Raw genomic sequence first — 25,684 nt, forward strand, 5'->3', positions numbered from 1 at the left:
TGCAGCGGCGGAGAAAGCAGTACGTGGCTCCCTGCCAGTGCTGGCGCCAAGCAGCCCAGCTCCCGGCGTCCAGCGAGCACCACGAAGCTCTGGGGAAAGCTCAGGGTCTGCTCCCAGGGGAGGACTCAGGGCCAAATGCTTGCTGCAGCTCTCCCAGCTCTCCTCCTTCCAGAAGGGCTGAACCTGCAAGATGCTCAGCATCTCTCAGCTCACGCAGACTGCAGAGTGAAGAGTGGTGTGGGGAGGCAGGGGAAAGTGAGAAGCTGGATGGAGAAAATCTCTCTCTGCTCAGGACCAGCCCCTCCTACATCTCCAGATTCCCAAAATCCATGTAAGCCACTAGCTTGAGGGCAGATGTGAGCAGGCTGGTGGGACTGGAACCCTCCTGCAAAGCACCTGAGAGGCCATGAGCTGACTCAGGGAGGGACATCCCCAGCACTGGCAGAGCCCCAGCTCTTGTAGCACAGGCAGGATGGATCCAGCCGCATGTGGCTAGTGAGGCAGCAGCCTAGGCCACGAGCAGATGTACCACACTGGGCTATTCTTCGGGTGATGTGGACACTGAGCCTCAACCACAGCTGAGCACAGCACCCACTGCGTGGCTGGGAGCTGGTGCAGGCTCTGGGCTGAGCATGGTTACCCCACATGTGGCCTCCACTTCTCCCAAACTCTGTTATTGCAGGGTTGCACAGGAGAACTGGGACAAAAGAAAGCATCAGTTTATTACTGCAGCATTACACGGCAGGTGAGATGACTCACGAGTGTGTTGTTGTGGGGTTGCAGAGATAGGCTAAGGCGGCAGCAGGTAGCTGGTTGTTATTGTGGGAATGTAGAGGTGTGGCAGGAGGTGAGCAAGGATCCGTTTGTTATTGTAGGGTTGCAGAGAGGGGCTATGATCCCGTTTATTCTTGCTGGGATGCAGAGCGGTCTGTTGTTGCAGGATTGCTGGAGCAGCACTGTGTGTGCTGCACACACCCAGGGCACATGTCCCTTATCACCTCACAGGCATCGTGCCCAGGTGGAGATGGAAACACTGGGTCCACCCCAGGGCTCTGGCAACATCAACCCTGATGGCATCACCCGGGATCTCCAGCGTGTCCTAAGAGGACCCCACACCATGCCTGGCCCCAGCTGCCAGGGAAAGAGAAAGTTTCCAAGGGGTCTTCACCAGTTGGCTTGCCATTGCAGAGTTTCAACGTGTGTTTTTCCTCCTGAAAATTTTCACTGTGATAAAATTGCAAAACGAACCCATTTCCAAAGGAAAGCAGGTAGGGCAACGGAGGAGTGCCGCAAAAGGCACATGCAACCTGCACTAAAAGCCGAAAGGAGGAAAGAGGCTTTTCTTCAGCTCAGGGACAAAAGCCCCGGGGGCCAGATTTCACCCTACGCATTCCTCATCAAATAAACCACTAAGAAAATAAGCCCCAAATAAATGCTTCTCCCAGGGGCAAGGGAAACTGAGTCACACGCAGGACCTGCGTGCCTCGACTCTTCTGGGATGCGGGGAGGTGGGCAGAAAGGGCTGGCGAGTGCAGGAGGTGCTGCCCCGAGAGGTCACTGCGGAGGGCATCCCTGCGTCCCGGGGAGAGAAGCCCGTGTTCCTGGGAGAACCGTGTACCGGTGCGCCCCGTGGGGAGGGATCCCGAGCCCAGCGCCCCGGGCGGAGCGGGAGGGCCAGTCCCGGCGGGGCGGACCGCGCACCCCGGAGAGGACCGCGCACCCCGACCGGGACTGCGGGGAGCGGGCGAGGGGCCGCCCCGGGTGCGGGGGGCGGCTCGCAGACAGGAAGCGTCCCGGGGCGGTGGCGGCAGATTGGCAGCGCCCTGCTCCAATGGAGCGGCGGCGGCGGCCCCGGCGGCTTCGCACCGCCCGCGCTACCGGCCCCAGCCAGCCCGGCGCGGGCGCCCCGCCGCCGGCCCCGCTCCCGCTCCCGGCCCCGCTCCCGGCTCCGGCCCCGCTCCGCCGAGCGCCATGGACACATAGCCGCGGTGCCACGCAGGAAGGTAGGAAATCCTCTCCGTCCCGTCCCGCCGGCACCGAGGGGAAGGGCTCACCGCCGCCCCGACGCCGCGGTGAGGGGCGCACGGCTGCGGGCAGACTGCCGGCGCTGCGCAGGCAGGCGGCTCTCCCGGCTCTTTGCCGCTTGTACTGGGAAATTTGGGGGAGTGGGGGGGTTGGTACGCGTGTCCTCGCAAAGTAGCTGGCGGGGACTTGGCCTCCCGCTTGCCCCCTCCCGCCTAGGGGTATCCAGTGCTGCTCCCTTTCCTCCACCCGGCGCGTCTCCGCCTTGCCCAGAGATGCTCGGGGGATGAACTGAGTCCCCGAGGTGGGAACTGTGAGCCCCTTCCCCAGCCTCCCACCCGAAAATTGAGCCCACTGTGTCTCCACAGGGAGTTTTCTGGAGAAAGGCTGGAACAGCACCAGGCAAAGCGTGCCCCTGGCAGGGCCCCCTCTTCTCCTGGGGGGTCTGAGGAGGGAAAAGCTGCTCCCAATTACGAGAGGCGCGGAAAGAGACGCCTTCCCATGTGCGGGCACTGGAAGGGCTTTTTGCCTGCCTTGTCCCTCCTTGCCCCGGGACGCCATCTCAATCACGACTTCTCTGTCCTGTGCCAGCCCCTGTGGGCACCCAAACCCACACTATGCCCACTGCCACCCTCACAGGATGGCCATGTCACACCCTCTGGCCATGTCACCTCCTGATTGCCTTCCCAGCTCTGCCTCTGGGCATCTAAGGGGACCATGGGGCTCAGCTGGGCTTAGACATCACTGTCAGCAAACCCAGACTCTGCTGTGACGGGACCAGGGGGTGCCTTGGGAATCTCATTTTCCTTGTACCGCGTCTCCATGGGGAGAAATTCAGAGCTGCATCAACTCCCAGACATGTTGCTGTGCCCGAAACAGTGTTGGATTGACTGGTGTTGGTGGTATAGCCGGTGCTGAGCCACCCAGGGCTGGCCGAACGCCTCGGATGCCGGGAGGTGCCAGCTCCTTGCAGGCTACAGCCACGTCTGGCCGCTGCGTTTGCAGGAGGAGGTGGGGTGTTTGCATTTTGCTTCTGTTTATAGGAGAGCAGGTCACGGCGTGGTTACACATAGGGCTGCACAGAGCCCACGGCGTCTCAGCCTGGTGCAGAGGAGTCTCGTGGGGAGCTGCGAGTGATGGAGGCTGAGCTGGCAGGGCTCCTGGGGCAGCAGTGGGGACAGAACATGCCCACAAGGTGCCCCCAGCACCCACACACCCTCTGCTCCTACCGACCTGCCACTTTTCTAGGGGAATGAAAGGGGCCGTGTCTCCTCTCCAGAGACCTGCGAACTGACATGGGCAGCTGAAGTGACGTGGAGCTGGGGGATAGAGGCTGTGGGCAGGGCTGCATGTCACCAGTGGTGGGTCGATGGGTCATGTGAGGTGTGACAGGATGGGGGGAAAGGGGTCCCTGGGCCAAAACCTGGGGGATGAAACTGAAGACAGAGGCTGCCTTCAGGAGGCTGAGAGAAAAGCAGCTCTGGTTTTGCCCTGCCTCCTACTCCATGAGCTTTGGTCTTTTGGGAACCTTGCAGGGAGGGGAAAACTTGATTGTATCTGATAAGCCACTTTTTCCCCATCCCAGAGAGCTGTCCCGGCAGTGGGGGGAGGAGGATGCTTGGCCGAGTGCAGGCTCTGTTTGTGAAGGATGAATGAATGACTCACAGTACAGCGAGTCTCCCCGCTATCTCTATCATGGCAGCGGTGGTGGTTCCCTTTTGCAGTATCCCTTTTGGGTATAACAGAAGCTGTCATGCTGGGTGGGCACCTGCGCAGCTCATACCTGTATCGCCTAGCCTGCAGGTACCCTGCCTCCCCTGCCCTTCACCCCAGCTCATCTGGACCATCCAGAGTGGAGAAACACCCACAGATGGTGATGGTGCACAGCACTCTCACCTACCATGAACTAGCTGAGCACTGGCTTCAAACCCTCTCTTTCCGCTCCGCTCTTGTTCAAAGGCAACTCTGGACTCTTTCTGCTCATGCAGGGCTCAACCTCCCTCCGATTTCCTGCCAAATGCGTTCCTGGAGAGCTTATTACCCTGTGGGTCCATGCCAACATTGTTGCTTTAGTTCAAGACCTCTTCTCCCTCTCCAGTGTTTACCCTGCTGTATTTATAACTTCCTCATTAGGTTAAGCAAGCCAAAGGATTCTTGCCTCCTCTTCTTTTGCAGATTTGGCCCTAGAGGAAAACCCTTTGTGAGATGCTTCCCTCAGGAGGGGGCAGGTGCCAGCTTGTGGCTTTGCTTTTCTCCCTTCTGAAAATTTCAGCACCTCTCTCAACTATTTTCCCCACTTCTTGTTAAGGTGCGGGAGTGGATGGCTCTGCCCCTGCTGAAGATGTACCCAAGGACAGAGCTTGGATGGGATGGAAGCTCTTCCCTACGGGCAAAGCGCCAGGGCCTCGATGGCATTTGGGATGCTGTCACAAAGCCAGCATCAAGAATTAGCCCTGGGATGTCTGGGGAGACTTGCTGGGATGTTTAGAGAGTTTTTGGTTTTTCTAAGTGTTCCTGTGGTTACAACAGCATCGCATGTGTGAAAATCACCACATCTCTCCAGCCGGGGATGTAGTGACCTTGCGACCCAAGTTCCTACCAGCAGATATCTCTGTGTCTCCTGATGATGGTTTTCTGCTTCCATCCAGGCTGTAAAGGTGGTGAATGGTGCAGATGCCTTGCAGTTGTGGTTGACTCATCTTCTCCAACAGCCAGATTCCCATGGACCATTTCCATGGAAAAAGGAAAATTCCTCTGGAAATTAGAAGCAGGTTTGCAGTGTTGGGGATCAGCGTGTTAATAGGAATTATCTCTTGAGTCTGGCTGCTTCCCAGGTCTCTGAATCACCTTGACACGGGAGTGGGATGGTGTGAGCTTCAGGCTCTTTTGGATGGTCACAGCACCTGCAGCTCCAGGAGCATGTACCAGGCTCTCAGGTAGAGGGGAAGGGCTGGGCTAAAAGGTATGATTCTTCCTTCTCTCCAGGGTTGTGAGTCTGGGACACAGGAAAAAAAACTTCCAAACCTTTCCTCCTCCTGTGTTTGGGGTGGGGAAGGTCCAGGAGAAGAGGAACCAGAGGTCCATCAAGACTTGATACACCTCTGTCCTATCAGGACTGTGCATTGTGGTCGCAGCTGATCAGTGGAGCTTGGGTGTGCTCCAGCGAGGATGGGTTCTTGCTGAAAAAACTCACAAGGGATTTTGGAAGGGTTTGCTGAGGGTTGCTGGTCAGGGGAAGGTCACTTGTGCTGGTGCCTGGCTTGTACACCTTTCCTGAAGATGTTTCTGGAAATGATGAACATGGGCTAGAGGGACCTCAGGTCAGACGTGGCGTGGTCGCTGGGGCTGGCCTGTGCGGGTGGCAACGGCCAGGGGCATGCAAGTAGGACCGTGCATTGACCAGGAGAGGGGAGGGTGCTGAAAGCTTCTTGGAAATCAACCCGGGGCTCGCCAGAGGCTGCTCAGCTCTGGTCCCCTCCTCTCCAGAGGAGAGGAGATGGCCAAAATAGAAACAGCCTAATAAAAATGGTTATGGACCCGCAGAGATTGCCTTATAGGGAGAGGTGGAAAAGTTTAGGCTACTTCATCTAATCAAATCCTGATGGTGGAAAGAAGGTCATTTGGGCATCTTCTGGTTTACCCCACCTCCTAAAGCTAAAACAAGGGATCCTGAAGCCTTGTCAAAAAGCCAGCACTGGAGACTCACCAAAGGGAAGAGAGGATGGGAGAAGCTGCCAGCTCCAAGGGAGCATCATCTCTATGGCAGCTTGGGGAGGGTCTTCTGACTTGGAGCAAAAAGAGACTGCCCCCAAATCCCATCTCACCTTGGAGACCCCCGAAGAGGGCTCAGGGCTGCAGTCTACCATCCTGTGGGCAGCCCCAGGGGGTGTGGATGTCCCTGCAGAAGAGCACACGAGAGGCAATGGGGCTGGCGTGGCATCCTTGCAGCACGTCCCCGCAGGCTGGCACGGCAATTCCCGTCCAGCCATTTCCTTCACCTTCCTGTTCTTTCACCAGCCTCTTCCTTTGGGACTGAAAACTCTGCATGCTTTGTCCTGGCCAGACCGATAGCTGCAGCTGGAGCCGGGGACCTCACCAGCCCCTCTTTGATGAAAGCCAGCATGGGCATCAGTGCCTCTTGAATTCAACAACACTGTGAAAGGCGTGATTCAGCTATCACCTTCCTGCAAAAGTAGCTAGGAAAAAGCCAAAAAGTGTCCTCATACAGGGTCTCCATCACAGGCTGGCCCGGTGCCGTGCTGGTGTTGCGACAGAGCTCCCGACAGCTGTGCTGCAATGGCCCTGCAAAGGTCCCTGGAGATGGCTCGGCCGTGGTGGCCTGGCTTGGCTTTGCGAAAGCCGCTGTCACGCAGGGTGCCCGGGCCAGCTGGCATCTCCCCAGACTTTCTTGCAGGGCCAGGGCCAGCCCCCAGCCCCTGGCAAAGTCTGCAGGAGCCTTTCCTTTTCTTTCCATGAGTCTTGCCCGAGGCCTCAAGGCTTAGGAGGAGCTGGTGGACCCAACCAGTTGTTGCTCCATACTTGTCTTGCAAGGGCCAACACGCAACCCCAGGGGGTTCCTCAGTGCTTGGGCTGCTTTTGATTTTTTCTGCGAGGCTCCCGGGGAGCTGTTGTGTAGCTCCTCAGAGGCTGGTCCACCCCATCCCAGCTTTGAGTATTGCAGCTTTATGGCTGGAGCATAGCTGCATGCAGGGAAGCATTGCTTTGCTCCCTGATCCTGCACCTGGCTGTGTTCCCCTTCTCCAGCTGGGGCTGTGCCTGGGGTCCTTGTACCCCCAGCACCCAGAAAACAGCTTGGTGCCTTCGGCTCCCCAGCTGCCACATTCCTTCTCCCCACAGCACCAGGGGTGCACACAGGGAGCAGGATGCGGCACCCCCCAGGTGCCTGTGACCACACAGGGAGCAGCTGGTGTGCTCTCCGGAGGAACCAATCTCTGGGACCATCCTGTTGACAGAGCTCTCAGTCTGCTGCGGATCCCCGTCCCTCCTTCCCAAACAGAGGCTGCAGATACGTCCCGGGTTCTCCAGCAGCTCCGACAGCTGGACAGTTTGCCCCGGAGATGCCTTGGTGGGCTCCACATATCCACCGAGGCGCTGAGGTTTGGACTCGGAGTGGTCCAGGAAGAGGAGGCTGAGATGCCTGGGCTCGGGTGGAGCAGCAGCAGTGCTCGTGCTGTGCTTGGGATGGGTGAAGGATGTAGAGGGGGCGAAGTCCGTGGGGAAGGTCATCTTGGTTTTCAGCCCTAGGGTGCAGCTGCAAGAGCGAGATGGGTGCTGAGGCAGCGTGTCCTGCTCTGTCCCCAGATTATGTCCCCATGATACGTGTCCCCAGCAGGGTGGTTAATGGTGAGCAGGTACAGCTGTGCGTGGAGGATTTTCTTTCTCCAGTGCCTGGAAAGGCCCTAGAGGGCTTTTATTCACTTACTTTCCCGGTCTACCGAGGGCAGCATTTAACCCTCCTGGGGTGCACAGTGGACCTCAGCAACACTGCCAGCAGTGTGGCAGCTGCATCTCCACCAGCTGCAGCATTTCAGGGATGGCAGCGAGCGCCTCTCCACCATCCCTTGCCGCAACCAGCGGAGGGTGGAATGGGGCCGGAGGCAGCATTTGCAGCCAGCTCTATGAATTTCCAATTACTGTCTCGCCTTGCCGCTGCGTGAGAGGTTCCTGCACCTCATTTTTGGTGAAACAATCCATTTTTCTCAGTAATGTAATAGCGTGGGCAGGCTACTTGCTGACGGAGGGCCAGCAGCCAGCACCAAGGAGCCTGTGTGCCGGGCTGACGGCCGTAACCACCTTCCCTGGGCGATGCAGGAATGCTGACCTAATAGAAAAGACATTTAAAGAGAAGTTCTGGAGAGCAGCTCTGCTCGAATTTGGCTCATGCACATGGCTGCTGGCTGCAGCGGGGTCTCTCTGTGCCTCAGCAGGTCCCAGGGACCATCACGGGCAGGGGGGACATCCCCGATGGGAGCCAGGCACCAGGGCACGAGCCCTCCCAACTGTCCATCAACGAAGCAGCTGCTTTATTTTCTGGAAGAAAAGGCTGCCTTGGGTGGGCTGTCCCAAGCTGTGAGCTGAGACTGAGTTCAGCGCCCGGCTGCGGCTCTCCCAGGGCTGGACAAGCAGTGGCGTTCCACTCTGACGTTTTCCAAATGAGATGTTTTGATTTTTTTTTTTTTTTAATTTTATTTTATTACCCACCCCAAGGTAATGTTTGGAAGGCAAATTTAGCTCGATTTAACTCAAACCATTTTAAAAAAGTAAAACCACTGAAAACTAAACAAGGCCTATCATTTAGAACAAAATGTTTTGGTTTTCATTTTCCTCTTGGCACGAAAAACACAAACTTTTTTTTTTTCCTATTTTTTTTTTTCCATTTTCCTCTTGACCTACAAACAAGTTTTTTTTTTTCTGGTTCCTCCTGGTTGTTTCCCAAGACTGCTTTGCGCGATATGTGGCCAGGGGACAGGCAGGCCCCGGTGCTATCCCTGGTGGGACCGGGGTCCCAGGGCGGGTGCTCCCCCATTGAGGCAGGCATGGTTTTGCAAAGGCGAGCAGGAACCGCTCTCCTCGCTGCCAGCACTGACTCAGCAGGAGCTCCTTGTGGAAAAGGGAGGCCCCCGGGGGTGGGATTTGGGTCTGTCCCGGGTCTCCTGGAGTGATGTGAGCCCCGGAGCTGAGCCCCGCTGGTACCCAGGCTGGGCACGGCCATGCCATGGTTGCTGTGCCCTGCTGCCAGGCATCCCCGCCAGGAAGGGTGAGCTCTGGCATTGCCTTCTCTCCTTGTTTATTCAGGTTTAAAATTAATCTGACCTTCTACCGCTCAGGCTTGTGCAAACACAAGCGTGTCCCTGAGTGGGGAGCTCGTGCTGGCCCAAGGGGAGTCCTGTCTGTCCCCAACTTTGTGCAGTCACTGCCCCCTCTGGGTGAGGTCCCCCGCAGGACTGGGGTGTGGGGCAATGGTGGGGCACCCGCTCCCACTGTCGTTGTGCCAGCCCCCTCCCACCAAAGGCACCTCTGGCCGTAAATCAGGGCACGGTTAATCCTCTGGTGCGAGCTGCCAGGAGGCTGGGTGCCCAGATCCGGCGTCTCTGGGCCGGGCAAGGGGTGGCTGCGATGCCTCCATCCCAGGCAGGAGTCCACATGCCAGAGCCAACGATTGTTCCCCAAGCCTTGACTCCTTCCGTTGCCCACTATCCCACTGCTGTGTCCTCCATCATTTGCCAAATCTCAGCTCTCCACCCTGCCCCAGCCTCACCGGACTGTCGGCTGGGCAGGGATGGGAGAAGAGATGATGGGGAGCAGTACCGGGGTGAGTCTTGGTGCAGAAGTGAGCGCCCAACTCATCCACCACCTGATTTTATTTTTATTCCCTTCTCAGTGCCTCGCTGCGTGCTGCAGCCGTGCTTTTTATAGCCCCCAGCTGCAGCCTCGGCGTGCTCCCGGCCAGCTCCCCGCTGTGGCCCCGCTCGCTCGGTGCCAGCAGCCCCGGCCAGGGCGGGGGGATGGATGCCGTCCCCGGGGTCCCCGCAGCGGTTCAGCAAGAGGAGAGCACAGGCTGCAGAGGAAGGCAGATAATTAAACGCTAACCCGGAGCCACGCTCCCGTGCCGGCGGAGGCGTTTAAAGAGCCGCATTAGTCACCCCCGTCGCAGCCGGCGCATGCCGTGTGCCAGCCCGGAGGCGAGCGGCGGTGGCCTGTCCCGCACCGTCCCCTCTGGTGCTGCCCAGGGGTGTTTCCAGCCCGCAGAAGCTACCGTCCCCTTCCATGAAATATGGCCAGTTTGCTCCTACTGTGGAGGGTGTCAGCAGTCCCCTCTCCACCCCCAGTTCCGCCCCTCCAGGCTCTGACAGGGTTGCTGCTGTGAGAGGTTAAAGGGAGGTTAGAGGTTCATGCCCGCTCCCCAGGAGGGCTTTTATGAGCACCTGGGGCTTGCCACCGTGTTTCTGCATCCTGCAGACGTTTCTGCAGCTGGGATGCTGCTATGGGGTCTGGAGCGAGGAAGAGGAGGTGGTGTGTGTGGCTTGGTTGCAGGCTGCACACCCAGAGCATCCCTCTGTTGGGAAGTGGGGTTTGCAAAGCAGGGGCAGCTGGCCAGCGGGCAGGGAGCGAGCATCCTCGCTGGGAAGCAGCAGCACGGGGGACGCAGTGTCTCCCTCCCCGTGCTTTCTCCAGACGTGATTTCACCGCCGCAGGGAGGGAGCGTGGCCAAGGGACGGGTCCTGCTCGCCACAGCGGCACCCAGCTCGCTCACTGGGGTGTTAGTCATTTGGGCTGTGGCTGGGGACGGGGTGTGCCTGGGGTCCCCATGAGATGGGGGCACCTGCGTTTTTGGGATGCTGCCAGGGAAAAGGCAGAGGGATGTAGAGAGGGACTGGGGGGAGGTTTCTGGGCTCACAGCTCACTGTCCCCCTCCTCACTGCTCTGGGGAGGGGACACAGGGCAGCCGTGAAACCAGATGTGCACCAACCATCTCTGGCCGAGCAGGAGTGGCCGGGATGGGGCCACCTTTGCTGGGCTGACACCCGCAGCTGTTCCCCAACATCCTGGCCATGGCACAGCAGCAGGAAGGCAGAGGAGATGCTGCGGGGAGGCAGCACCCTGCTGCAGGGATGGATGTGGGGAGATGTCCCAAGGAAAGGGCTTCTGCAGAGGTTTGCGGGTCCCTGGGGATGGAGGGAGACCCTGAGGTGCCAGGGAGCCACATGAGACCCTGCCATGACCCCTTGTTCTGCGTGGGTGCCGAGGGTGTTGGGTGCCCGGGGCTAATTTTAAACCTTGGCCAAAACACCATCCGGCTTGTTCTGCCTCCGGCGGGGAGGCAGGGAGAGGCCAGGCAGTGAAATACCAGCAGTGCTGCTGTCTGGCTGCTGCCAAGCAGCTGGGGCCAGGCAGCCTTGCCTGCACGCAGGCAGGGCAGCGGGCAGGGGAAGGCAGGGAGCTGCGGGGGCGTGGAGGAAGGGATGTGCAGGGGTGGCTTTTCCAAAGCACCAGCTGTAATTTTAACCTGGTGCGGCTGGCTGCAGGGTGGGGGGGGGCTCCCAAATCTGCTCCCACCCGAGGCTGCTGGGCTTCACCCTGTCAGGGTTTGGGTCTCTCCGGCAGCGCCCCGGTCCTTGGGCGAGCTGGGGGTGGTCAGGGGGCTGCGGGAAGGGGAAGCTGCTGGTGCTGCTGGCCAGGTGCTGAGCATGCCGGGAGAGGGGAAAGCCTCGGAGACTCGTTCTGAAACAAGGCCGCCCTTTTATTCTCCTTTACGACTGCATTTTAATATCCACAAACACCCCTCCCTCGCCGGGCTGCTGCCAGCAGAGCCTGTATCGCCTGCGCTTGGCCTGCTGAGAAACCCCGGCCAAACCCTGGGCCCAGCGCAGGGGGGAGGATTATTTTCCCCCCTCGTTGTTTTTTTTTCTTTTTTTTTTTTTTTTTAATATATGTTTTCTATAGCTCTAATTGGACAGGCTTGAGCCCCAGCCAAGGCAAACACACCTGGGGGAACCTCGCCTTACAGACCCCATCTGCTGTGTCGGGGGCTCTGCTCCCCGCACAGCCGCTGCCTGGCCCCTTTACAGGGGAGGGGGCTGCTGGGGGGGCGGCGTAGGACCGCTCCCACGCCGAGCCACGGAGCAGCCTCTGTGCAGGAGGAGAGCCCAGCGAGGCGGCGCGGGGAGATGGTGCAGAGGCAGCGGGGCGCCCGGCAGAGCCCCGTCCCACGACGAGACTCCCGTCTGGCGTGGAGCTGAGGTATCTACTTCTCCCCCCGGTGCCGCTGTGGTGACACTGGGCTCTGCACCCACCGGGGCAGGATGCTGCGGGAGGGAGATGCAGTGGGTACCAGAGAGGTTTTGCTGTCCTGGGGTGACAGCATGGGTACATCAAGGGGTTGTAGCCCCCAAAATCAGCTTGTGCCCAGGGAGGGAGGACGTGGGGGCTCCCCAGCGTGTCTGGGTATGCGTGTTGGGCTGTGGGACCACCTACCCGGGGACACCCTTCCAGGGACCGTTCGGGAAAGCAAGCAGGGGACGTCAGCATGCCAGGCCACCACAATGGCTTGCACTGACAGCCAAATCCACACTGGGCTGAGCTTCGGGTACTTCTTTCCATGACTGCTGGATTTCTTGTGGGGCTTTTCAGCTGAGTTTTTCTCCCTCTCATTGTTTCAGGGGCCACCCTGAAGCCCCCATTGCTCGTAGCCTGAGCAGCACCAGCAGCCCCGTGCTGGGGTCTGGTGGGTCCCACACCACGTCTGTGCCTGGCTGGAGCCAAGGGAGCTCTTGGGGGTCTCTGCTTGGAGTCCCATCTCTTCTGGGACAGGGGTGCACACCCTGACTCTGTTATGTGTGCCAGGGAGGAGCAGCCCTCTCGGGTGGCACCGTCACCATGGCTCATCCTGGAGGACATTTCCTCCTCCACTGTGTCCTCCGCTCCATCCCCAGGGATGGATGCAGCCCACCATCCCCTCCCACTCCATGTGCCCCAGCAGAGAGGAGGCAGCACTGAGCCGGCATCACTGCTGCAAACTGCCCTCCTGGTGCCTGGGGTGCTGCTGAACGCTCCTCCCAGGAGCTCCAGCAGCCACTTCGCCCTCTATCCCTTGGCTGGTGGAGCAGAGATGCCTACAAAGGGAAATACCAGGTGCTTTGGGGTGCACCCCACAAGCCCTTTGCACCAGCATTGCCATCTCAGGGCAATAATAATGGTAGGTGACAGCTTAAAATATAAAAAGCAGGATCCGTCCTCACCAGGATCTGCTGGCTCCCTTCAGGTAATGGGCTGAGTTAGGGGGGTTGTGCACACTGGGATGTGCCTCCGTCCCCCTTCGTCCCCCTTCGGCTGGAGGGTTTCCCTGTGCATGGGAGGATTTTGGGGTGCGGCCGCTACTGGTCCTTGGTGCCTCCGGCTGTAGCCGGGGCTGTGCGGAGGACAGCTCAAGCGTTTCACAAAGGATTTTGGAGCTGCCTTGGCCTCCAGTCAGAGCAGGCTGCAATGGGAACATTTCGAAATTCTTTTGGATGAGGAAAATTCCACAGGCAGCCCCCCTCCAGAGAAAGTTTGGAATGGCTGAAATGTTTAGAGTGAGAGGCTGTTTGCTTTTGTTTACTCTGAACTCTAACACTGGGGGGGGCAGGGAACAACACCCAAACAAAACAAAAGGGAAAAAAAAAGAGACAATAGGAGCCTGTAAACAGAGCTGGCCCAAGCAGGGCTGGGGCGACTCTCCAGCATCATGGAAGGAGATGTGTCAGCGCACTCACCGTGTTGCTCTGCTTTCCCCCCCAGCTCGGATACAATCGCACTTAATCTTTCAAGAGAACTTAGTTGTTTGTTGGGGTTTTTCGTTGGTTTTGGTTTTTTCCTCCCAGCAGAAAGCAAGTGGGTAGATGTTTTTCCAACCTTCTCAACTCAGGCAGGGCAGAGCCCCCATCCCCTGGCCCTGGGCTGCAGCCCCCAGCCTTGGTAGTGGACTTCTGCCCCAGCTTTTCCCCACTTCTTGCCACTTCTCTACCTCTCCTTTTGGCTTGGGGGCTGCCATCTGATTGACCTGGCATGAGGCAGGGGGAATGGATGCTGCCGCAGCAGCGTGTTTCCCCGGCCTCCATCCCTGCCACGTGCAGCGGCATCCCCACATCACACATTGCTGGGGGTCTGCAGCTGCCGTCCTCCCCCCACGCAGGGACACTGCTGGTGGGGTGCAAAGGGTTAATGGGCCACCCTTTGGTGGTGGCTTATTTGTCCACCCATGTGGCCCTTAATGACATCTGAAATCCCTCTGCAGCCCCAAATGGATTTTTGTTTTGCAAAAGGAGCAACAGCATATTGCGAGCTGGGGGAGCGTTTGTGTAAGGTGAGCTGTTTATTTTGGCTCTGCCGCCCTGCAGCATCTTGGCTGACCCGGGCACCTTCGTGCCTCGGGGATGGAGCTGAGCCCGATGGCTCCCAGGCACAGGCCAGCTTTGGAGCATGGGGAGGAATGGGGGGAGCACCAGGCAGGGGGATGCTGTGGGTCCCCTCTCCTGCTCAGCGTTTCCAGCACCAGCCTGGAGTTTATCAGGAGCATCAGGAGGAGCTGGGCTTGCATGGGGCATTCACATGTGTGCAGATATATGTATGTCCATCCCCTACATATATGGGTGCATATGCTCTTGTATCAGCTCCAGGGCCAGCTTATGGGGGCAGTTTTTTCTGGGGGATGCATATGCTTTCTGGGGGGGTTGAAATGCTGAGGCACAGGCTGGTACCCAGCTGCCCCATCGTGCTGGCAGCTGCAGGTTCACTGAAACCTCTGCCAGGCTGGGCTGAGCCCAGGAGCAGAAAAATATCCCAAATCCTAAAATGTTCCCAGGACAGGAAAAGCCTTTCCCACCCTGTTCTAATCACAGGGTGGCCCAGCTCACAGCTGGCATGTCACACCCGTGTCCCTAGATCCAGCACGGTGCCTGTCCCTGTCCCACGATCCTGTGCTGAGGACACTGGGGACACAGACTCCCCACAACCTCTATCCTAGAACTAATTTTCAGGCCATAAAGAAGCCCCTGGCGCTGGGTTTCTTTACAATCAGGAGGTTATTTTTAGGAATTTCTGTGGTGCGTAGCTTCAGGGGGGAGCATGGGGATGGGGAGAGGGAGGGGGGGACCCCTTATTTTCCCCCCTCCAAATGCAATGCTGCCATCTGGCACCACATCGGGACTGCTGGCTGCTAACAGGGCCCTCGCTGTTTTGGCCCTTGCCAATGCCTCTGGTTACAACCAGGAGCCAGAGGCTTCTCCTTCCCATGGGAGGGAGCAGAGGAGTGTGGAAATCAGGGCGGTGACATGGGAGTTTCCTGGCTGGGCTAAGAGAAGAGCCTGACCTCCATGAAGCTACCACCATGCCAAGGTGTGTGGCAGCTCCCTGGTCCCCCAGCACCAGGTCCAGCTAGTGGCCACCAGCCCTGTGGAGAAGAGAGGTGGCCCTCGGGATGTGGGGGGGTGTTCTGGGCTTGGCTTGGGACACCAGTGGGGCTGTGGTCGGCTGGGCATCATCAGGGGATGTCATGCAGTGGTTGGTCAGGGTTAAATGGAGATGTGCATTGTACCCGGCTGTGAAGATGAACTGGTACCCTGGGCGGCATTGAGGTTAAACCTGTGTTTCGGCCAAGCTGGGATTTAACCCCATATTTGGAGTGTACTGGGATTAACCCCAGTTCTGGGCTGCATTGGGTTTAGCCCCACATTTTGACTGTGCCACCCGATGGTTGGACTGTGTTGGGTTTAACGTCACATTTGGACTGTGTTGGGGATAACTCTGTTTCGACTGAGCTGGAGTTTAACTCCACACTTGGGCTGAACTGGGATTAACCCCACTTCTGGTCTGCACTGAGTTAAGCCCCGCATTTGGACTGTGTAACCCCAGGTTTGGGCTGATCTGGGGTTAACGCCACTCCTGAGCTGTGCTGAGTTTAACCCAACATTTGGACTGCATAACCCCTTATTTGAGCTCTGCTGGGTCTAACACTACATTTTGGCTGAGCTGGGTTTAACCCCACTGCTAGACTGTACTGGATTTAACCGCAAGTTTGGACTGTGCTGGATTTAATCCCACCCCTGGGCTAAATGGCATTTAATCCCACTCCTGGTTTGAGTGGGATTTAATCCTGTTCCTGGGCCGGGTGGGGTGTAATCTACCCTGAGTTAGGACCCACGCTGGGACTGTACTGGGTTTAACCCTGTGTTCATGTTGCACACGGGGCTTATTGGACTGCACTGGGAAAGGCTGCAACTGATTTTACTGGTTTAACTGGGGCGATTCCATTGTGCTGGCTCAGCCCAGCCTGGCATGGTGCCCCCCCCCCACCAGCAGGCATGGGGGCCCGTGGGTGCTCAGCACCCCACCGAAGGGTTGCAGAGGAAACAGCCCTTTTTGGGGTCCCCAAGGCAGCAGAAGGACTGGGGACAGCAAGCAGGGGTTCTCCCCTTAGCCTTGGGGGGCAGTACCCCAGAGTGGGTGAGGAGTTGCCCTGAGGCACTGAGGGTGGTCATGGGGGCTGTGCATGGCCCCAGTGGCCCTGGAGGTGGTGGGGGACATGGTTCCTTCCCTGCTGCCACCCATTGCTGGGCTTTCTTTGGGCACATAGCAGCTGGGAGGGTACCAGCAGCATTTTGGGGACAGGGATGGCTGGTTGCAGGGGACTGTCCCAGCAGCGGGGTCACAGCTTCCCCCTGCACTGAAGTTGCATGTTGATGCAATGATGATGGAGGTCACCAGTGATGCTGCTGGGTTTCTGGGCAGATCAGTGGCCACATGGATGATCTCAGACCATGCCACAGCTTTTTGGAGCAGGGCACGGGTGCTTCTGTGGGGCTGCCAGGAGGAGGGGGGTTTAGCAGGATGCTGTACTCCCAAGCCTACAGGACAGCAAAAAGAGGGAAATTCCTGCTGCTTCAAAACGCCGCCGCCCTTGGCCGCGGGTTTCCCATGGTGGGCACCAGCAGAGAGTCTGGGGTGCAGGACCAGGGATGCTCCCACCCAGCTGAGGGGCAGGAGAGCAGCGTGATGCCATCTACAGGGTGTTAGAGCTGGACGGAGTCAGACATCGCCCATTGCAAAGCAGCTTTTTGCAGGTGGGTGTCTCTGGCAGGGCCGAGCATGCAGCAGGCAGAGCTACTGAGTGCTCTTGGGTGATTTGCCGCATCTCCATTGCAGCGATGCTGCTCTGGACCACCCTGAGGAGAGGTTAGGAGGCACCTCAGTTTTCTGTACTTGGTGGGGAGCATGCCCCATCTCCCCAATGCCATCCTCAGCCCTGTGACACGGCATCGTCTGCTTTTGTCTGTACCACCACCACCCCCGGCTCTGCATGCGGCTCATTCTCTTTGAAGAGTGACTTCAAATGAAGCAAAGCAAAAAAATACCCAAAACAAGCTGTCTTTCAAAGTGCCGAACACAATGGAAAGTTGGCCTCCCCCAGGAATCTGCACGACGGGGGGCACTGTCACACCCTGTGTGGGCGTCGGTGCCAGTGCACATGACTGAGATTTTGGGGGATATTTTAGCTTGCAGTATTTCAGTTTAGATGGACAAAGGGGCCCACGGCAAGATTTCTCCCCACAGGTCCCAGAGCTTTTGGATGAGCTCACATGATGCCCAGCGGGACAGCGGGGTCAGTGCAGGATGGAAAGTGGCACCTTGTGTTTCTGGTTCACAGCCCTGGGTGCCACGCACAGCCTGGTCACCCTGGCCGTGCTGGTGATGAGCATCCTGTGCTGAGGGAGCAGCATCCGGCACCGCTGCCCTCCCGGCAGGGACAAGCCGCAGCCCCAGGCTGGGTCCCTCTGCCCCGGCCATGACAGGTCACCCAGCCCCGGGCGGGCAGCAGACGCCTCTCGGGTCGGGTCGGGATTAGCATGCAGGGAGGAAGAAAAGCTCCGATTGTTCCCTCTGTCCTGGCTCAGCTCCAGCATCACTGCGCTGGGACTCCCTGTCCCCCAGACATGTCACCGCCAGTGCAAGCATAGAGGGATGCTTTCTCCACCTGTGCCCATCCGTGGGGGCGCAGAGCTGCTAAGGAAGTTGGCCTGGCAAACCACCTGTGTGTGTGTCATTTGCACGCCTGTTTTCCCATCAGCGATGGAGTTTGGTTGCAGAAAGTTTGAGGATCCTTTCTGGGCAGGCTGTTTTGGCCCCCTGCCACGCCGACACACCCGTGGGCTGGGGGGAGCTCCGGGTCTTTCCCCGCTCTGCGGCTCCTTCCCCTTTTGTTTGTGGCCTTCGGGCAGGCGAGGAAGGGCTTACCCTGTTTCTGCTCTCTGTGGTGATGCTGGGCTGTGGCTAGATTTTGGCAATGCTCAGCCCGGTCATTTACTAAGCCAGCGTGTGCATGTGGGAGGGGGTTCGGTGCTGTGTCACTGCACTGCAGCTGCCCAAAAGAGCCTGTCTGAGGCAGGGGAGCTTATGGGGTGCTGGAGTGAGGATGGGGAGCTCTGGGGGGCCCTGGGACAGAGGTGCTGGAGGATGGGAGGATGTGGGGTGGCTCTCAGGGTGAGTGGTGGGGAACCACTGGGGGGTTGCCATGGAGATCAGGATTTGGAATGCGGCTGGGGACGGGGTCTGCGGAGATGCCCTCTGCCACCACGTAGAGGTCTGGGGTGCTTCTGGTCTGTTGGCAATACCACCTGCAGCCAGGCTGGCCAGTCAGGGCTTGCACCCTTCCCTGGGGATGTTAGCAGTGTCTGGATACAAGTCATGCCGTTCCCCCACCTTTTCCCTTGTCCACCCAGGGAAAGATGCCTTTCAGCATCACGGCTCTAGGGTCGTTTTTCGTTTTTGGTCTTGAAGCACTCAGCAGCCCTGAGACCTGGCAAACCCATGTCAGCAGTGAGCCAGTGCCCAGAGCATGTCCCCCTGCCACACAGGGACATGGTGGGCAATGGGCACAGTAGCTCTGCCTTCACCCTCTGCAGCATTTGCATGGAAACTCAGGGTGGTCAGGAGAAGAAATGATTTTATTTTAAAACTATTTATCTCTCTCCACACTAACACACTCTCCCTTCTCTCTGACCCGCGCCCATCCAGTTAGCTCTAGCCCACGTGATGTTTTGCGTTATTTTTGGTTGCTGCTTTTAAGTGTATTTTAAGTCTCTTTTTTTTTTTCCATCACCAAAATATTTTACTTTCAGGCCAAATGTTCCCAGTTAGTTACCAGCATAGCTTTGGCAGAGACCTTTTAACTGATGGGAACATTTCTACGAGTGGTTTGGTAGGAAAAGCTTATGACAGTCTCAATAAATTACTTATGTTTGGAGATTGCGTTTGAGGCTATCTGGCGTGTTCAGGACAGGGCTGATGTGGGGTGCTACACACCTTCCTCTCTGCACTTGTTGGGTTGCAGCACATCGCCTTGTAGCTCTAATTTCCTTCACCATGTGATTTGGTTTGCAGCCATGGGCTTCTGCCCATAGGAGAGGACCCGGCAGCTGCTCCGGGGTGCCTTTGCAGGGCTGGAGCATCCCTCCCTGGAGCCCCTTGACTGTTGAACCTGGGTGACTCAGGGGGATGTGGATTTATACCCACAAGCTGCATCCTGCACTTGGGGCTGGCAGGGAGCTCACTTTCTACCATGCCCTCAGCCCCTGCCCACCTGCATCTGGGAGCAGAGCCCAGTAATACGGCTGTGAATAAGCAGGCCTGCCCATTTGTGAGAGGTGTGGGGGGCTGTCTTCTAGGGAGAAATGATTCAGCTGTCCATGCTCGCTGGGGGCATATATGGCTGGGATGGGCAGGGTAAGGGTGGCTGGGACAAACAGGGTGACACTGGTTGATATGTGCAGAACAATGCAGGCTGGAATGAATGCCCTAGGGGATGCTGGCTGGCACAGACAAAGGAACGCTGGCTGGGATGGACAGAGCGACGCTGGCTGAGATGGACAGGGCAGTGTTGGCTGGAATGGACAGGGAGATGCTGGCTGGTACAGACAGGGGTGAGGAGACCCATGCTTTTGTCTGGGTTGACCCATGGGGAGCAGAGTGCACACCCCTTCCTCAGCATCCCCCTCACTGGTGGTCTCTGAGTGGGAGGAAAGGATTTCAGGGCCACTCTCCCTGGGCCCAGATACCCCAAGCATGCCAGAAGGGCACAGACCTGCACAGACCAGCCCTGCAGCAAGTACAAGGATGGGCAATGATGTGGGACCCCCATCCAGCCCCACTTTTAGAAAGGTCTGATCTCTCACAGACCTGCTGCCCTGGCTGTGTGAGCCTATTCAGTTCTAATTGCTGTCTCCTGCCACATAAAAACAGGCCAGAAATTCTCCTTAGTCCCTTCCTGCTCCAGCTCAGGTCTCTGGACCACCCCGGGGCTGAGAGCCAGCTCAGGCTCCCAGCGCAGGACTGCAGTGGCAAAGAGCCCTTAGTCTTGCCAGCCCATGCAGCCGCAAGGTCCTGGTCAGTGTTTGCCCTTTGCATACCCCCTCCAGGCATGGGGACTCCTCAACAGCTGTGACAGTGGCAAAGAGCCTTCCTGCTGCCCCGGACGGGGACACAGCGGTACGGTCCCCACGCTGTCCCGAGCAGGATGTGATGAGAGGAAGGGGAGATGCGGGGTCCGTGGTCCTGCAGGGATGCTCTGGGCCATGGGCCTTGCCTGCTGCCCCATCGCAGGGGATAACACCCTCTCCCTCCCCACTCTGTCTCCTCCAGATGCGCAGTCCCATCACAGGCCTGGGCAGGGTGATGGTCTTCCTCGCAGCAGCCCTGGCGTCAGCCTCCCTTGCCGTCCCCGAGGGCTGGGAAGAGGAAGGTAAGACCCCCTCCAAGCCCCCCACATCCCAGACATGGGGACCTTGAGGGCACCCCATTCCCCTCTGGCAGGCACAAACCTACCAGAATCAGGATGTACACAAAACGCAACCCTGTGGCGATGGGTGTCCTCTGGCCAGGCCCCCACTGCAGCTACCCCTTGCCCAGCACCAACGGGGACCAGTCTTTCCCAGTCCCCTGTGGTGGCAGCTGCGTGAGGCAAGACCCCACAGCCAGCGCCCAGCTTCCCAGGGCCGGGATACAGCCCCAGGCTGCCCACCTTGACCCACAGCCCTGGCACGGGGTGGCACGGGGTGGTAACACCCATCTGAGGGTGTGTGTGTCCCTCTAGGTGTGCAGTACGGACAGGTGGGGACAGACGTGACCCTGTCGTGTGCCGGTGCCCACTCCGGGTAGGTCTTTTCCGTACGCTCCGGGAGATTTATCCGATGGGATGGTTTGCAGGTGGTAACCCCGCAGTCCCCATCCTCTAATGCCACTTGCCCGGTCTCTCCTCCACAGCTCACTGGTGCAATGGCGACGGGCAGGAGCTGCGGCGCTGCCAGAGGGCTCGGCCATCCGTCACGGAGCGCTGGTGCTGCCGCACGCCGGCTTGGCTGCCGCGGGGACCTACAGCTGCCACAGCGAGGACGGTGACCTCCTGCATGCCGTGTCCCTGTGGCTGGGGTGTGAGTAGCACATTCATGGGCTGGGTATGGGGGGTGTGTGTCCCTGTAGGAATGGGCCAGCAGTACCCACACGCCTGGCAGGGGCTTGCCAAGAGGGGACTTGTGGTGACACAGGGGTGCCTGCATGCTGGCTGGGCTGCAGGATGGAGGACAGCTTGCTGACTGCCACTTTCCCCTCCGACCCCAGACCTGCCAGGAGTCCCCTTTGTGTCCTGCAGAGCGTCCGACTATGAGAATTTCTCCTGCTCGTGGACCTCCAGTGTGGAGACCTTCCTCCCCACCAGATACATCACCACCTACAGGTGATGTATCCCTACAGTGCACAGGTTGGGGGGTTTATGGGGCGAGACCTGGGTCCCAGACAAGGATAACCACCAAATCCTGACGACTGTGCAACGCATGGTTCTCCTCCTGCCCCAGGGACCTTGCTGCACCTCAGAGTATGTCATGTTTTGGGATACGCAGAGCACAGAGCATGTCTTACTCCAAGGGTGGGCCCCCAGCAGCACTGGGGAGCTGGCACACACAGGCTCCCTCCCTGCTGACAGCTCTGCCAGCACCGGAGGGGCTAGAAAAGAGAAGCAGGTCAGCTACGAGCTGCCGAGTGCTTCGGCTTGCTTCAGAGTGAAAGAAACCCCGGCAGTGTCACTGCTTCTAATTATCCCAGCAGGCCAAATTAGCGGGCTGCTTTTGAAGTCAGCCGGAGCTCATAAAGCACAGGCCTGCTAAAAGCTGCAGGAGTGGGGAGCTGAGCAAGGCTCAGCAAGGAGAGGGCTGTGGGAAGCCATAGGGCGAGGGCTTCTATCAGCGTGCCTGTGCCTTTGCTGCTGCATGATGAACATCAGGTGGGCAAGGCTAGTCCTGCAGGGCAGACCCTCCTGAGCACCGCACTATCTCATTCCCCTGGGACTCCTCTTCTGCCAGGCTGCTCACCAGCGGGGCTGGGCATGGCGTTAGCTCCATCCTTTGTGCCATGTCACCCCTGTATGTCAATGTGGGAGTGGGGGGCTGCTCTGTGGTGTGGAGGCCCCTGCCCTCCTCTGAGTCATGACGGGGATGGCTTCATGCCGTCCCCTCATCCTCACTATCTGCTTTTGTGTCTCTCTCTGTGGCAGGAAGAAATCGCTGACGGGCGAAGAGAAGCGGAGGTAGGACTGAGTCCCCACCATGGTCCTGCTCCCTGGGGGCTGACCCCTGTCCCAAAGCAGGGTCCCTGAGACAAGGGCTGAGTGTTCCCACGGCAGAACCAGCTCCCCAAGCCTGGGGCCTTGGGAGAAGGGTTTGCCCCAAGGAGGGATCTTCCCAGGAGGGACAGTGGGACTGAGATTTAGGTCACTTCAGTCCCTCTGAGAGGGATGTGCCAGGCCCTGAAGGGGTGAGAGCAGCTGTCTGGACCTGTCTGAGCCATAAAGGGGGGCTGCCTCCTCCACTGGGCTCTTGGTATGGGGGTCTCCCCACATGACACCTCCTTGGCAGCACTGGGACACTATGCATGATGGGGACATGTCACTACCCTTTCTCCCCGTCTGCAGGAACAAGAATGGGCATGTGGGGCCATGCCTGCAGGATCCGTCCCACCCCGGCACCTGCACTGTCCATGGGTCAGAGTTCTGGAGCTCCTACCGCCTGAACATCACTGAGGTTAACCCGCTGGGATCCAGCTTCCGCCTCCTCGATGTCACCATGCAGGCCATCAGTGAGTCCCTGTCCATCAGTCTGTTTGTCCCCATGTCTGTATATCCCCCAGGCATCCAGCCCTGGGTGGCAGTGGGGAGCCCAGCTTCCCTCTGCGTGGCAGTCTGGTGTGACGAGGGCTCCCTGTCACCTCCCGCACAGTTAAGCCAGACCCTCCAGAGGGGTTGGTGGTGGAGCCCATCCCCTTGGCCCCACGGCGGCTCCACGTGAGCTGGAAGTACCCCTCGTCCTGGCCCAAGGAGCCCCACTTCCAGCTGAGGTTTCGGCTGCAGTACCGGCCCGTCATCCACCGCTCCTGGTCCGTGGTAAGTGGTGGGTGAGGGAGGGCAAAGCCGGTGTGGGAGCAGGATGGGCATGGGGCTGGTGGGGGCGGTGAGGGGTGCACCCTCCTGCCCCACGGTTCTTCTCTGCCTGGCACAGGTGGAGACAGTGAACCTCTCCGAGGTGATCACGGATGCCTTTGCTGGGCTGGAACATGTGGTCCAAGTCAGCGCCAAGGATTTCCTGGATGCGGGGAACTGGAGTGAGTGGAGTGCTGAGGCCCGGGCGACACCGGTCACAGGTGCGAGGGGGACAGGCTGAAGCCCTCAGCATCCCTGCCAGGTTGTGCCATCCCTCCCCAAAGCCCCTACAACACCCTGGGCTGCCCTGCTCCAGCTTGGCACCCATTCACCCAAATATCACCCACAGTAAGCCCCAGGTCCTGGAGTCCCTTGAAGTTGACCCAAAAAGCTGGTCTCGTGCACCATCCAAAAACTGAGCTACAAGGGGGCAAAGCATCTCCCAGCCCCATGGTAGGCTGCAGCCCTGCTGCTGCCATTTGGGGTTTCTCCCTGCAGCCTCAGGTCTCCAGTAGCACCAGTAGCACCCTCAGACACCCTTGGGCTGACAGGACCCCTGGGGCACAGAGGCACCCTTTTTTGCTCCTCTCTGTGGGTCCCTGGGGTGCTGGCCATGATTTGGGGTGAGTGATTCCCACCCACTCTGCCCTTCCAGACCCAGCCACTGCGACGAGTGAAGAAACCACTACAGATCCCAACCTGGAGAGCCTGGCCGAGGAGCCCTCCCAGGCTCCCAACCTTGAGCCCATCAGTGAGTAGAGCTGGGGGTGGTGGGCAGGACTGGGGACTGCAAGCAGGCAGCTGCCTGCCTGTGCACACCTGTGGCTGAGAGTAATGGGAGGGGTGTCTTGCCCTGTGCCCACATGTATGTGGGGTGCTGGGATACCCCAGGAGCTTGCAATAGGATCCCCCAGGTGCGGGGGGCTGTGGTATCCCTCAGCTGTGACAGTCTCTCTGTGCCAGACCGCAGTGAACCCCTGGAGAAGATGGCTGTCCTGGTGTCCCTCGGGATCTTCGCCTTCTTTGTCCTGGCTGCTGTTCTTGTCATCACCATCCTCATATGGTAGGTTGGGTTTTGAGAGGTTACTGTTCCCAAACCCTCAGCACGGGGTGCCGCATGTCCCTTGAGCCCTGTTCTGGGTTCCCTGCCCAAACAGACTTGATGCCAGCCCCATAAGGTGGTTTATGCTCCCCTTGGTCTCCTTCCACATCAATGCCTCTTCCCAGCACACCCCACCAGCTGCAGCACTGCCCAGCTTGCTGGAGTCGTTCTGATGAGCCCACACCCATGGGACCTTTATCTGTATCCCAAAAAGATGCTGTTGTCACTAACATCACCCCAAAGCCTCCTGCCTCACTGGGGACTCTCATGCTCCAGAGTCAGCACAGAGACCCCTCCAGATGCCTTTGGCCCCTGGCAGTCCTGTCCCCAAGAACTGCCTGCTGATCCTGTCCCCAGGTCCCCTCTCACCCTGCCACAGTTGGGCAATCCCTGCCATGCTGTGGCTCTGCTGTTGGTCCCTGTCTCCATCCCAGCCCTGCTCTGTCTCGTGACCGGCGCCTGTTGTAGCTCTGGAGCTGACCTGCTGGAGTGGCCTGGCACAGCTGGGCACAGCTGGATGGGGATGCAGAGTGGGATTACTGGGGATGTGGGCAATCCCGGTGCCCAGGGATGCTGCTCTAGGTCCTCAGCCACCACTGCTCTGTCCCCAGGCTCCGGATGAGGAAACACGACAAGGACAAGACAAAACCCAACTTCTTGGTTGCTGCCACCCACTTGAAGGCACTGCCAAGTGAGTCAGGGTGCAGAGGGAGTAATGGGGGGAATGCGGGCGAAGGAGTGCGGGGCAGGGGGGCAGGTCAGTGATCCCCCTGACCCCCTGCCCTCTCTCTTGGCAGAGGCCCAGATCCTGTAGTGAGCCCTGGCCAAATCCCACTCCCTGCACCCACGCCTGGGACTTGATGCCACTGCTGGTCCCCAAGGACCCCACACTTCCTGGGTCACCCCACAGCCGTGGACATTGCCGGAGCACCTGGGGGTGCAGGATGGACGCTAAGGAGAGAGGCTTTGCTCCCAGGAGCTTTGGGCTGCCTGTGCCTACCAGGAGCTGGCTGGAGGCACCTCGAACTCAAGGCGGGGGGCCAGCCCCACCGCCGGGCGCTGCTGAACACATGGGGATAAAATGCTGAGCCAGCCATACTTCACTGCCTAGTGTTGAGGGGGACCACCCATGCAGGCTATCAGGGGATGCTGAGCCCTGCCAATCACCCCCCACCAGCCACCAGCAGGTAGAAGGGACCTCCCTCCATCCCTCTGTCCCTCTCCCCCATCCCTCTGTCCCCATCCCCCGTACTGTGGCTGGACGAAGCAGTGATGCCAATAAAGGGGATAGCGTTGGCACTACCCAAGCAATACCCCGTGCAGATGGTGCTGGGCCCCAAGAGACAAGCGAGTGGCACCGGGTGAGATACTAGCTTGGGGATGGTCCTTGCAGGAGGTGCACAGGCAGCATTGCTGGTCCCCAAACAGGTCATCCCCCTCCCCAGGCACCTGGAGGGGCTAAGAGAGACCCTTGCCCAGGCCAGCCCTTGCTGGGTGCCAGGAGGGGATGCAGGCAGCTTCCTGGGACATTTCCCCTGCCCTCG

General features: G+C 58.9%; 1 protein-coding gene across 1 annotated transcript; it reads left to right on the forward strand.

The window, feature by feature from the left end:
* The first annotated feature begins 1,498 nt into the window (after window positions 1–1,498).
* Window positions 1,499–25,447, forward strand: IL11RA (interleukin 11 receptor subunit alpha). Its single transcript, XM_065656215.1, is given in 15 exon segments — window positions 1,499–1,565; window positions 1,568–1,723; window positions 1,726–2,003; window positions 20,215–20,314; window positions 20,666–20,726; window positions 20,836–21,002; window positions 21,190–21,304; window positions 22,118–22,150; window positions 22,535–22,698; window positions 22,839–23,002; window positions 23,118–23,259; window positions 23,694–23,789; window positions 24,002–24,101; window positions 24,752–24,831; window positions 24,938–25,447. Coding segments are annotated over 15 exon segments (1,740 nt in total). The 3' UTR covers window positions 24,955–25,447.
* The last annotated feature ends 237 nt before the right edge of the window (window positions 25,448–25,684 follow it).

The sequence above is a fragment of the Caloenas nicobarica genome, chromosome Z (assembly GCF_036013445.1).
Source record: "Caloenas nicobarica isolate bCalNic1 chromosome Z, bCalNic1.hap1, whole genome shotgun sequence".
NCBI lineage: Eukaryota > Metazoa > Chordata > Aves > Columbiformes > Columbidae > Caloenas > Caloenas nicobarica.